General features: G+C 38.1%; 1 protein-coding gene across 5 annotated transcripts in view; it reads right to left on the minus strand.

Moving 5' to 3' along the window:
• The window catches only part of HECTD4 (HECT domain E3 ubiquitin protein ligase 4), a 193,891-nt gene that overhangs the window by 98,386 nt on the left and 82,537 nt on the right, over window positions 1-12,968 (minus strand). For 3 of the 5 annotated variants that reach the window (XM_067700636.1, XM_067700634.1, XM_067700633.1), the window contains exons 12-20: window positions 8,778-9,010; window positions 8,226-8,371; window positions 7,332-7,402; window positions 6,322-6,427; window positions 5,606-5,726; window positions 4,791-4,919; window positions 2,659-2,783; window positions 942-1,095; window positions 383-483 (exon numbers count right to left, since the gene is read on the minus strand). In XM_067700636.1, the coding sequence (XP_067556737.1) occupies window positions 383-483; window positions 942-1,095; window positions 2,659-2,783; window positions 4,791-4,919; window positions 5,606-5,726; window positions 6,322-6,427; window positions 7,332-7,402; window positions 8,226-8,371; window positions 8,778-9,010 (1,186 nt within the window). The remainder of the gene's footprint in view (window positions 1-382; window positions 484-941; window positions 1,096-2,658; window positions 2,784-4,790; window positions 4,920-5,605; window positions 5,727-6,321; window positions 6,428-7,331; window positions 7,403-8,225; window positions 8,372-8,777; window positions 9,011-12,968) is intronic. The other 2 variants (XM_067700637.1, XM_067700635.1) reach the window with 1 other exon arrangement.

Genomic DNA, 12,968 nt, shown 5'->3' on the forward strand with positions numbered 1-12,968 from the left:
TAACTAAAGCTGTTAATGAACCTTCACAAAGAATCTGTGCTTTCTTTTCTTTTGTGCACATACCTAGAAGTGGAATAGCTGGGTCATATGGTAGATGTAGGTTTACTTTTTAAAAAACTGTCAAACTGTTTGCCAAAGTCAAACATCTCCATTATTTGTATATGAGAACTTTTCAGTTTTGAACTAATCTCTTGATCTGTGGGGAAATTTGTTCTAACCTGTTCCTATAATCTCCAAAGCAATTCTCTAATTATCTGTAAAATTTTGCCCCTGAAGTCTCCTTCTTTTCCCAGTTAGAAAAATCATTGTTGTAAAAGGAGTACTAGGCTTTCGCCAGAAGAAAACGTGGCAGAGGTTCCTGCAAGGAAGCAGCATCCCTTACCTCTCATCAGGGAACAGCCTGCCCTTCTGGTCTGATGCACCACATGGGGAACAGCCCACCTCAGCAAAAACCGGACACTGGGTTTTGAGCAGCAAAGCCGTCTGAAACACAAAATCATCATGTCCTAAAGTGCTTACTTGTCAGTTGTTGGGATGGTACTACAGCCAAACTCAGAATTCTCACTTAAATCATCTTTTTACAATCCTAGCCTGCTCTCTTTCACTAAGAAATGCTTTGCTACTTAGACCACTTAATATTGTTTTATTTAACACTGGAATGGAATATATCATTTATATTAGTTACCAATATCCAGCAAGGGCTCAGGAGACTAAATATAATGAAAGGATCTCAGCTGCATCGTAGACAGCATTTTTACAGCTGACCGGCAATCAGTATTTGTTAAAAGATTGCAGTAAGTAATTCAGTCAAACAAATTAAATGTTTTCCTTTAATATTTCAGCTTATTTTTATGACACAGTGTTTTTCTTCATTCCACCTTTATTTCGCTTTATTTCCTGCTCCTGAAGAGCAGTTCACTTTGGCACGCCTAGGATCATACCTGACTGGTATAAAGTACCAGCTGCACTAGCTGAGGCATCAGGGCATCGGCCATGGTCAGAGTCTGTAAATTTGGATGCATCAGGGAGGTCAGTAACACAGGAAGAAGGTGACCGAGCATAGTAGCCTTAGTAACTTGTTCCAAGCCTTTTAACCTACGAAAGTTCAAGAAAACACACAGCTTAAGCAGTTCCCAAGCATGTAAAGAAACTATTATCATTCTTATCTGACAAATTCTCTTAAACTGCACCTCCTTAAACTAGCTAAGCACTTACCTTTACAGCAATTCAGTCTACAAATTTCCCACCTACCATGAAGGAGAGGGAGAGAACAGAAATCTAGTAATAGATTTCACCTCCAACCTGTGATTTTGCCCCCCAAAAAGTTTACATGGTGCATTTCACAGCACCTTCGAAGCACTTTATAAATGGGTTCTAAAATGCAAACAGCTACTCTAGTTACCACCTGCCAAGTCTCCTTGCCTCTGGGGCTGCAGGTCACAGTGCTGCACTGAGTCTCTGATAAGGAGCCAGTGAATGGCTACAACACTGACTCAGCTGCCCAGAGCAGCGATACCCACTTCAGACCTAGAGAAACTGGTTCCTGTCGGGGACAGAGGCAGGCAGATTTTTAATCTGCCTTTAAAATCACGTTCTTTTTCTCCCCCCTGGTTTTATTGATATATAACTAACATCACTGTATAAATTTAAGGTGTACAATTAATGATTTGATATATGTGTATATTATGAAATGATCACCTAAAATCACACTCTTAATATCCCAATCCTCTGCTAGAAGAATTAAGGTATATGACTCACCCGAAGAAACATGTGTGTTATGTAAATTCTCTAAAACTGCTTAGGGTACTGGGGCTGGAACCGGAAACAACCCCCACGTCTCCCCAGCTCTCAGACTGTACTTCCTCCCCAGGGCAGATCTGCACCACGTGCCAGCAGTGAACCTTACATGTCCTAACAAGCCCCAGTGCAACACCTTTCTGGATTATATTGTTCTCAGTTCCAACCTGCCCACCTACTCTCTGGGAGTAGGCGAGAAACAGGGACGTGGGACAGACAGGGTTACTGGAGGAAAAACACACTGCATGATTGTTTCAGATCAGTATCTCAACACTGAAATCATCAATGAACACAGGATGTAACTCATCTTTGACAACAAACCACAGCAGAAATTTTAATGGGGAGTATGGAGAAAGAGCTTTAATACCAGGAAAGAGAAGTTTACCCTATACATAGATTACTCCTGTATTTGGAGAAATAAAATTACCGTAAAATCTTGAGATATCATGTCAGTGTCGTCTTTTGCATAGCAGTTAATTATCTGTATCACTAAGTCACTTCTACCTCCCTAAAGTACTTACCATAAGGGAACTAAGTGCACATAGTGCTGAGTTAGATAATTAAAGGAAAGGCCAATTTGGGAGTGTTGATGGTAGAAGACCCAAGTGACAGAGACGATGGTGTCCACCACACCTTGCTACCCTTAGATCGTGGTTGTCAGCCCAGTCCCACCTAAAAGCACCATTAATTGAAAGTTCAACTGTGTTTGGCTTTGAAACACTTGCCATTTCAATCTGTTCTCACAAAGATCCCTCTATATTAAATGAACACTTGATGTTCTCTTCTAAAAGATTTCCCTTTCATAAGCAAATTCTTCTTCCTGAATGGCAGCAGGTCACAGTTCACAACCCATTTCCTCACCTCTGCTCCCGGTCAGCTATGTCACTATTTATGAGGGCAGTTGTGACCTGCTGTAGCATTTCCAACACTTCATCACATCCAGTCAGGATTTGGGTGGCAAGAGCCAAAATACTGACCTTTAGCTCCTAGGTAGAAAATATCATAAAATTATTTTTAAGCTTTGTGATGAATATACACTTACAATGACAACATGAAATGATGTATTTAATGATGCATTTCCAAATTAAATAATGAGGTGGCCAGAATAAGCCCAAAGCAGTAAGTTCCGCTAGGATGGCAAGTAACAATTTGAGTTGGGAGGCTAAGGTCTGGAGTGCTGACAGAAATACGCAGTATTTCACGGGGAGCACACCGAGTCCCCAGGAGAAAAGGCATTTCTCCCATCCCCTCCAGCACAAGAGAGCTCCCGGTGGCCAGCCCAGAAAATGTCCAGGTGGAAGATTGCCTTGGGTGGTATGAGGATAGCTAAAGAGAAAAACAGAACAGTAAAAGGCGCATGTATAGGCGGTGAATAAAATGAGACAAAAACACAACATTCTGAAACAGTACAAGTGACCTTTTTACTTAATGATTTAAACCATTATACTTGAAAAGAGGCAAGTTAAAAAATTCAACTAAAGTAGCAGGCAGTTACAGGCTATTAAACATTAAAAATAACTATTGGAGAGTTCACGGGAGTACAAATACTAAATAATGTGTTAAGAAACACTAGTTAAGATCATAGAAATGTTTAGTTTACAGTTATTTTCTATTAGGGAAAAAAAAAATACAACCAGACTAACCCTTTAGGTGAAATCTATATCTTTTATTTTTCCCAGAATTCCTAGATAAGCCAGCCTACTCTGCCTTTACCAAGAGTATTTCCTTCCATGGGTTAATTAAGAACTTATAACATTTAACCTTTCAAATAAAAAACATTGGTTTTCATTGTTGGAATTTTCTGGAGTCTTTTTGGGGTATTATTTAGATATTTTTATCATTAAGAGAAAAGGAATTCTGAACTGACTAGACGAGAAAAATCATGGCTTAAGTCATACTAATCAATCCTATCGGCCTTCACCTACTGACTACATGCCGGCAGCAGCACATCCAGCTACTGCACAGGCCTCAGCTCTAATCCTCACTGCAGCCTCACAAGGGAGATGTTATGGCCCCTTTTTACTGATTAGGAAACTAAGGCAAGATAAGTTAATAAATAGTGTCAGCAATTTAAATGATTAATTCAGGTATTTCTGCCTGTTTAAAAATTGATTACATAATGAGATAAACCCATAAGTATGAACTAGCAGGTATGTAAAATCTCTTATTTATATAGTATATATGCATAAAAGGGGTAAGAAAAGGGCAAACTATAGTGGCTTTTATCTTTAACTATGGCTTCCTTAGTTAATTTTTCAGTGTGTTTTAGTCAACATTTTAAGGAAGAATCAAGTTATTGATTTCTCTAATTCTCCCACAAAGATAAAATTCTGAAGAACAATGCAAACAACAGCCTCAAGCATCTGTCAAAATTATAACAACCACGGCTATAAAAAAAAAAAATCTGTGGATTGCTATAAATTGCCATGTGGGAACAAATTATTGAGTTTACACAGAAGCTAACTTAAAAATAATTATAGAAAATGGAATGAACTATAGGTTCAGAAATTATTCAACATAAGGATTGTGAGAAAATTATCACCTTTTAAAATTATTTGAATCAAGAGAACATAATAAACCAGCCAAAATGTCAAAACTGTTTAAAATGTTATGCTCCCTGATTTATCTATATCTATATACATATATACATATACATACAGATATATATATATATTTATATATAAAACTTTCAGGTGCGTATGAGATCACTTGTAAGTGCCGTATTTTATAGTTCTTAAAAAGAGATGAAAATAAACAAAGGCACAAAAAGACTGACAGGAGCACGTGGATAACACATTATGAGAGTGTCACAAATATGGTAACCACTGTGCAATGACATAAAAATCTATGAAATGAGCGACCTAATATTACCTCGCACAAAAATATAAGCCACATGGTGAAATCTGACGTCATAATACACAGAAATTTAGCCATTTAAGCTGTGCTTTACACACTGGGTAGAAAGCATCGTTAGAATAAAGCTTGGTGTTTACCTGTACCTTCAATGTCTCTCCCTGCAAGGAGTTGTCACTGTCATCATTCTCATCAGGTTTAATCAAAACAGTGTTACTGAGAAGGTGGTTCTGAACTGCCATCAGATAGCGCAGGCAGGAGGATGCAGCCTTTAATACAAATAAGGGCGTTTAAATGACCTAAACCCTACTGAAAGAAGGGCTCATGTAATCCTCATGTTTTTTAAAGATTTCGACAAGGGAAGCAAAAGAGAAAGTACAGAAAACAGACCAAGTTAGTTTCTCAGGTGACTTATTTCCACATGGCTTTTGATACATAATTTGACACATTTACCATAACTTTCTGCCTTCTGCTACATATTTCTCACTAATCACTTCAATACTTGAATTTTTGCCTCTTAATAATTAATTCTTCCTACCCACTCTTCCCCTCACATGCATCTCCATGAGAGAAGACTCTACCCAAACCCTTAAAAGAATCTTTTATTTCTTATCAGTCTCTGTAAAACACTGATGGTTTAGAAAACAATGTTAAATTAAAAATTAATAGAAGGGAAATCCCCACCCAGTATTTTAAACACAATGAAAACATCCAAATTCAGTCTAACAATTTATCGCACCAAGACATTTAAGCAGGAGGAATAAAGTCTTTCGAGAAAGTACTTGAAGTGGATTTGTCTTTTCTATATTTCTAAGACAAGCACAGTCATTCATTGACTTTCATCAATTAAGTCTGTCCTTGCAAAGTATGTGTGTACACACACACTTCAACACAGTAAAATGAAAACAGGGAAACTTGATATAATTTTGCTTTCATTAAACACATTTTTACTTACAGGCACAGTTGAAAGGAGTTTTTGAAAATCATCTTTAGAGACAGTTTGGCACTTGGTGATTAAGATACAGGATTCTCGTACAACAATCTTCAGAATGTAGTGTAAAAGTTCGTCATTTAGTCTTTAAAATGCAGGAAAAATGTAACAATAAGATACTAATGGTTTAATAATAAAAGGATAAAATTTATACAATGGGTACAAGATGACAAATAGAAGATACAAAATTCACTGGTTCTCTAAGTAAACCATCTTACTCAGTGATGATTCTAACAACTAGGTATATTACCTAAATCAAATTTATGGAAACACAATGGTACTTAAGCACCTAGTTCAAGTATTTTATAAATAGCTTGAGAGACACACCTTCTTCCCCTCACCAGCTCGAACCACACCTTCACCCTCTCTCACAGACCAGCAATTTGATGACACCCTCCACCAAGATTTCTTAAATAAGCTCCACCTGTTATTTCTGCTAAGTACCCTTCTTCCAGGCTCAAGTTATTTTACTCATTAAACTGAAATGTGCTATTATCATTTCTTAGGGCAACTGTGGGATTTATTATCTTTCAACTGATCCACAGTTTAGACTTAACACGCCAATTATCATATAGGATATTATAGGAGACTAAAGTTGATCAAACACATTTAACTGTAAATTAATTACTGAGAAAAACACATAGAAAAGGCTAGCAGTGAATAACATGACGTCACATCACCTGTAATGATCATCCTCCTCACTGCCAAATCGGTTGTTTTGAAGCTGTTCAGCTAAATTGGTTAGGATCACATCCCGCAGCTGGGAGAGGCCGCTATTTCTCTCTCCTAACACAGAACAAAGCTCCATAAACTACCTTGATAATTACACTTAGAAAACTGATGTTATTTAAAAAAAGTTTTTAAATGAGCAGACTGTCGACAACCTAGGGGCACCAGGCATATGTACTTACACAAACAACAGCAGCAAAAACTATATCACAATCAGTCAGACTTTCTTTAACCAGTACATCCTGATTTAAGTGTAGTTACTGTCTTGACATTTCAGGAAGTGTGATTTCTAATTCCTCAAACTAATATTGCTTATAAATGCAGGGTGTCTTTAACATGGTGAATTTTGTCATTGTCATTGAGTCTAACTTTAAAAGTTGGATTTTAATGTGTGGGGAAAAAACTGGCTTAGAAATCCCAAGAAATCATTATCTTTAATGTTCACTAAACATCTACAGTGAGGTACATTATGCTACACAGTGGGGATAGAAAGAGATTTATAAAACTTGACAATGCATAGAACATGGTTTCTGCTTTCCATCTAGTTTAAGTGTTGGCATATGTGCATTTTAAAAATAACACTGAGATCAAGCCTCGGTAAATTTAAGAACACTGAAATCATATCAAGCATTTTTTCCAGCCACAACACTATGAGATTAGAAATCAATTACAGGAAAAAAAACTGTAGAAAACACAAACACACGAGGCTAAACAATCTGCTACTAAATAACCAAGAGATCACTGAAGAAATCAAGGAGGAAATCAAAAAATACATAGAAACAAATGACAACAAAAACATGACGACCCAAAACTTATGCGATGCAGCAAAAGCAGTCCTAAGAGGGAAGTTTATAAAATAACGTTGACCAACAGATATGAAGGAAAATAAAATAAAATTCAGTCATTTCCTTAGGGACAAAAAAGGTTGTTTATTCAAGGGTAATTAAAGGATAATTCTCACCTTCTGTTAAGACCAGCTTAAGTAAGTTATTGATTTCAGTTTCACCTGGGTACAAGATATTTAAACCAGAGCTGAAATGACAGAAAAGTCGAAAAGCTTTTAAACACGTTCTAGAAAATCCAAATTCTAAATATTTAAATTTTTATTAAAAGATGCCAGTTTGAGTACAGCTTCACCACTAAGAAAGCAACTGAAACTAAAGTCACTGTTGTGATGTAGTCCAATGACCTCCCTGATAAACAGTATCCCTCTCCTTCTCATATTTGTGAATTACCAAAATGATAACTTATCTGAGGCTAGATGCAGAACTGGTTAAAGAGAATTGAGCTATAAAAAGTCAATGTATGGAAATCCAAAAAAGAGGGGAGATATGTATACGTATAGCTGATTCACTTTGCTGTACAGCAGAAACTAACACAACACTGTAAAGCAACTATACCCCAATAAAAATTAATTAAAAAAAAAAGTCGATGTAGTCAAACCAGCTATATGCAGAATGTGCCAAAAAATCATTTGGGAAGTCAGTGGCAGAGCAAAGACTAGAATCCAGGTCGATCTGCTGCCAAAGCCTGCTTCTTAACCACCTTGCCACACTTTGACCCATATGAGAAGAACATCCAGTTGCAAACCACCAAAATATCTATTTAAAGGGATTTTTTTCTGGTCTTGTTTTAAGATCTGAAAGTGAGATGAGGAGTGTATGTACATGGACAGCCTGAGTCCTCTGGGAGTGGGGCCACAAACTTCTCTCCAGTTAAATTATCCTCTACACATGAGGTCCTGACTGTGGGATGGGGTAAGAGACATCCAGGCAACCAGTCTGAAGGGAAAGTTACAATGCAGTGCAGGAGAAGCCCTCTGCAGAGAGCACTGAGAAAATCAGGTGCTGATTACCTGATGGCAAGGCAGACTTCCTTCTGAATTTCAGGGCAAATTTTATCTTTTGGTGCCATCAACAACTGCCAAAGAAGCAACCCCGACCGTCGAATGATGTCTCGATTCCTTTCAGTTTGTGGGCTGAAGAAAAATTTAAACACCACCTACAGAAACATAAGGGGTATATCTGAAAATGCTAATTCTACTGGGGATAAAATTATCCCTATGAAGAAAGAACACGCTAGTTATCCTTTTTTTTTTTCACGCTAGTTATTCTTATGAATAAATACCCAGGTGGATTTTTAACGACAATCGCTTCTACTGTGTAATGGTATAATTATAGTAAATATTTTACATATATTAATTGCAATGAGCTATCAGTACATATAGCAATACTCCATTAACTGCAGTGCTATGAATATAATGATAATTCTAATTACAGGATTAGAATGTGGTAAGATGCAAAACAGGAATGTTATTACACTTTTCTTCTGGTAGAAATTAGCTGACTGAAGCCAAGGTTTGTGTTTCTTTTTCTCTATTTTTTTTATCTCAAAACAGTGTATTTACCTGAAAGACAACGAGAATGCAGCGTATGATACAGGTGTCTCCATTAACCATGGCCTTCTCCATAATGTCACAAATACTGCTAAGATGGTGCGCTTCAATTGGATGCTGCTTGCCCAAGACACTTGTGATTGGAAGATTGGGGTTGGTAGCAAGAAGATTGAGTTGGTGTATGCACATCGCACCAACATGGTGCAATAATTGGTTTATAACCTCATTCGTGGTTATAGCCTCTTCTAGAAGATGAAAAGGAAAGTCAGTGAGGAAAGACATCTCTGGGTGGCCACCAAGGAACATACCTCTGACTTGCAAAAGGTGCACGCACACCAGAAGAGACTATCTTGCCTCCAATCTCTCCCACTACTGCTGGAGAACCCTTTTCCCTGCCACAGAATGCTGGGGTGAAAACACCTGGGAATTTCCATTTTTTTAAAGAGCATAAGTAGCTACCACTTCTTGAGTCCTTTCTATATGCTAGACAATGGGCTGAATGCTTTACATGCTTTACCTTACAATATCATTATCAACTTAGACTATTTTAGCCCTGTTTTGTAGAGGAGTGACTCAAGAATTAGAGAGGTTCAGTAACTCGCCCTAGGTCACACAGCTACTAAGTGGTAGAGCTGGGATTTGAATTCAAGCCATCTCAGCTCAGATCCCATGGTGGTAACTATTCTAGAAAAATCTCTTCATCTTCTATGCCTCCTCTCTGGTAACACCCACCACCCACTCCAGCCCAGAGATATCTCCTCCCATGGTACCTCAAATATTTTACACATTTTGATCTCATTTAGTTACCACAGCCTAGACAGACATCAGTTCAACCTTGGTTAAAGAGAATTGACAAGCATCCTCTTATATAACAATAAATGCCTCATGATAGTTATAGACATTCAGGGAATGGAGGTGAAAATAATCTAAACAGGCAAAGTACAGGAAAAAAAGATTGTTTTTTCCCTTAAACCAGCTGAAATGAACTGCATAAAAGAAACAAGAAAGTAGGTAACCTTGGAGAGTCAGGCTTGGGTGGGGTGACCTTAGAGCTGCAAAAGGATTGTGGGCACCGTGAGCTATGAGGAAAGGACTCAAGGAAAACCTATCAGAAGGTAAACCCTGCCAAAACTAAACTTTTCAATTGCATATTAACCCTAAGGCCTGGCTGGGTCCCCCTCTCTTCTGTGCCTTTATGAGTCCTTGATCTCACAACAACAGAATTCAGGTTAGTATTGTTTGTCTTCACCGAACACTTTTTGAAAGGTAGCTTTGGGATCTACCCAAATAACTGAGGTCTTTAAATTTCATTCTGAGTTAGATGGGAAGCCAGTGGAGGTGTCTGAGCAGAAGAGTGACAGATCTGACTATGTATATTGTAAAAGACTCTGGCTGCTGTGTGGAGGTAAGCCTAAGCAGGGTGGAGGAGGGCGACTGCAGGGGAAATAGGAAGACCAGTGAGGGGGCTACTATGATAATCTGGGTGAAGATGATGGCCTAGACTAGAGTTGTAGCAGCAGAGATAGAGGGAAATGGTTAGACTTGGAATACATCTTGAAGATGGGAGCTGACAGGATTTGCTGATGTCCATTTGGATGTGGGGTATTAGAGAAAGAAAGTCAAAGATAACTGTAATTTTTTGGTCTGAGCATATGAAAGAATAGTGATCCATACACTGGAATATGGAGGACTCGGTAGGTGTAGATTTGTAGGGGGGAGATACAGGGAGTTTGTTTTTGACATGTTAAGTTGAAGATGTTAGATATCCAAGTAGAGACAAATACATAGACTGGAGTTGAAGCAAGAGGCTTGGAGATAATAATTAGGGAGTCACAATATATAAATTTCTTCTTTTTTGCTGTTTTACAAGATACAATTTACACATACCATGAAGTTCACCCATTCTAAGTGCACAAAACAATGTTTTTTAGTAAATTTATACAAATACCAAAATCAAGAGTGACAGCAGAGAAATTATTACTGATCCTATAAAAATTAAACTAATTATAATACTAGGAGCAACTTTATGCCAACAAATAAGAAAACTCAGGGCTTCCCTGGTGGTGCAGTGGTTGAGAGTCCGCCTGCCGATGCAGGGGACACAGGTTCGTGCCCCAGTCCGGGAAGATCCCACATGCCGCGGAGCGGCTGGGCCCGTGAGCCATGGCCACTGAGCCTGCCCGTCTGGAGCCTGTGCTCGGCAACGGGAGAGGCTGCGGCAGTGAGAGGCCCGCGTACCGCAAAATAAAAAAGAAAAAAAAAAAAGAAAAAAAAAGAAAAAAAAGAAAACTTAGATAAAATGCACAAATTTCTAGAAAGACACAACTACCAAGACAAACACAAGAAGAAACAGAAAATCTAATAGATAATTCCAAAGTCTCAAAGTATCACCTCCTCCAAAATATTAATTACTGTGGTAATTAACATATGTCTCTGATGTTTTTCCTTCCAGGAGGTGGAGCTTAATTCCCCTTCCCATGAGTGTGGGCTTAATGTCTTGCTTCTAACAAATTGAATATGGAAGGGGAAGAAGCTTTCTTCACTCTGCAGTGAAGAAAGCTGGCATTTAAACCAAGTGATCAATTTTAATATCACTAGTAATAAGTCATGTTGCTATCATGTACCCTGTGATATGATGTAATGAGAAAAGCACTTCACCTCTGTGGTATTCTTCCCCCAAATCTATAACCTCAGTTTTAAAGGAGGAAACAACAGATGACCGCAAACTGAGGGAAATTCTACAAAATATCTGACTGGTATTCCTTAAAAGTGTCTTCTTCTATTCTTCAGATAGGATAACTCTATCCATCTATATCCAAGTTTGCTGATTATTTCTCCCACCATCTCAAATCTGCTATAGAGCTACTCCCGTGATTTTTTCTCTTCAGTCATTGAACTTTTCAAATCCAGAATTTCCAACTGGTTCTTTTGTCTTTTTTTTGTTTTTTAAATAAATTCTGTGTTGAAATTCTCTGTTTAATCATGGTCATCATACTTTTCTTTAATCTTTTAAACATGGTTTCCTTTAGTTCTTTGAATTTACTTCTAAAGGCTGCTTTGGAGTCTTCATCTGCTAAGTCTAATATCTGAGTTTTGCCTGCAGTGTTTAGCTACTGATTTCTCCTCCGCTCACTTTGTTTTCTTAAATTCTTATTTCTATTTTCGTCTTTACTTTCTTTCATTTGTTTATTTTTATTATTGTCATTTTTATTTTTAAGCCTGCCTTCCTAGTGGTTACCTCGTCTGAGTCAGAGGTTGTGCTCAAACACCCTGAGCCAGTAATACTTCCACCCTGGATGGAGCCACGTTTTCTGGGAGAAGCACATCAAAGTTTAGGCAGTTTTAAACTATTCTGTGCTTTTCACCTTCTGTGGGCCCTCTCAAATCTCTGCATGTGTATGCAGGCTCATTTTCAGCCAGGCTTGTGTGAACAGCTTGGGCCTTCTCTGGCTTCTTCTCTGCAGATGTTTGGGGAGCTTATGAAGGCCCTTTGTAGCTTTCTCACTACCCACATCTCACTAGTAAATTTCTGGCTAGTTTGCTGGTTCGATGCTTGCCCTAACCAGGACCACAACCTCAGGCTAGCTAAGCCACTGGTTGTTGCTGTTTGTTTGCCACCAAGACCACTACTGTTATGGACATTGCTGCTGTGTGTGAGTTTTTTTCCATGCTCTGCTCCAAATCAGTCAGCCCCTTCTGGCAGCCAAGCTGCTGGCTTCCATGATCTGCCCCACCCTGATGGAATAACTGCACTGACTGAGCTTAAGGTAGGGGACAGGAGTGTCCGCAGCTAAGAACATCACAGACTTCTACTGTTCTTAGCCAAAGTTCAGTGGGGGTTTTTTTATGAATACCGCATCTCAATTTGGTATATGCCTTTGGTCAACTTCCAGAGCCTAGAAATAGTTAATTTTTTTTTAGTTGGCATTTTAATTTTATAGAAATAGTTATTTTTGGTAATTCAGTCCACTTTATCATTGCTTTATCAGGAGAGGATTTGCTGAGCTACTCACTACACCATATATACCACTATAGTTGACTTTGAAGTCAAAAGATTTTACGTTAATATTAACTTATATTAAGAATCTTAATATTAAGAAATATAAAGGTCCTTTACCAGATAGTCTACCAAAATTGTAAGTCTGTGTATAAGTAAGTTGTTATTAATGCAAAATATTATAACAGCATACATAGTCCCACACC

Source organism: Pseudorca crassidens, chromosome 12 (genome assembly GCF_039906515.1).
Source record: "Pseudorca crassidens isolate mPseCra1 chromosome 12, mPseCra1.hap1, whole genome shotgun sequence".
Taxonomy (NCBI): Eukaryota; Metazoa; Chordata; class Mammalia; order Artiodactyla; family Delphinidae; genus Pseudorca; species Pseudorca crassidens.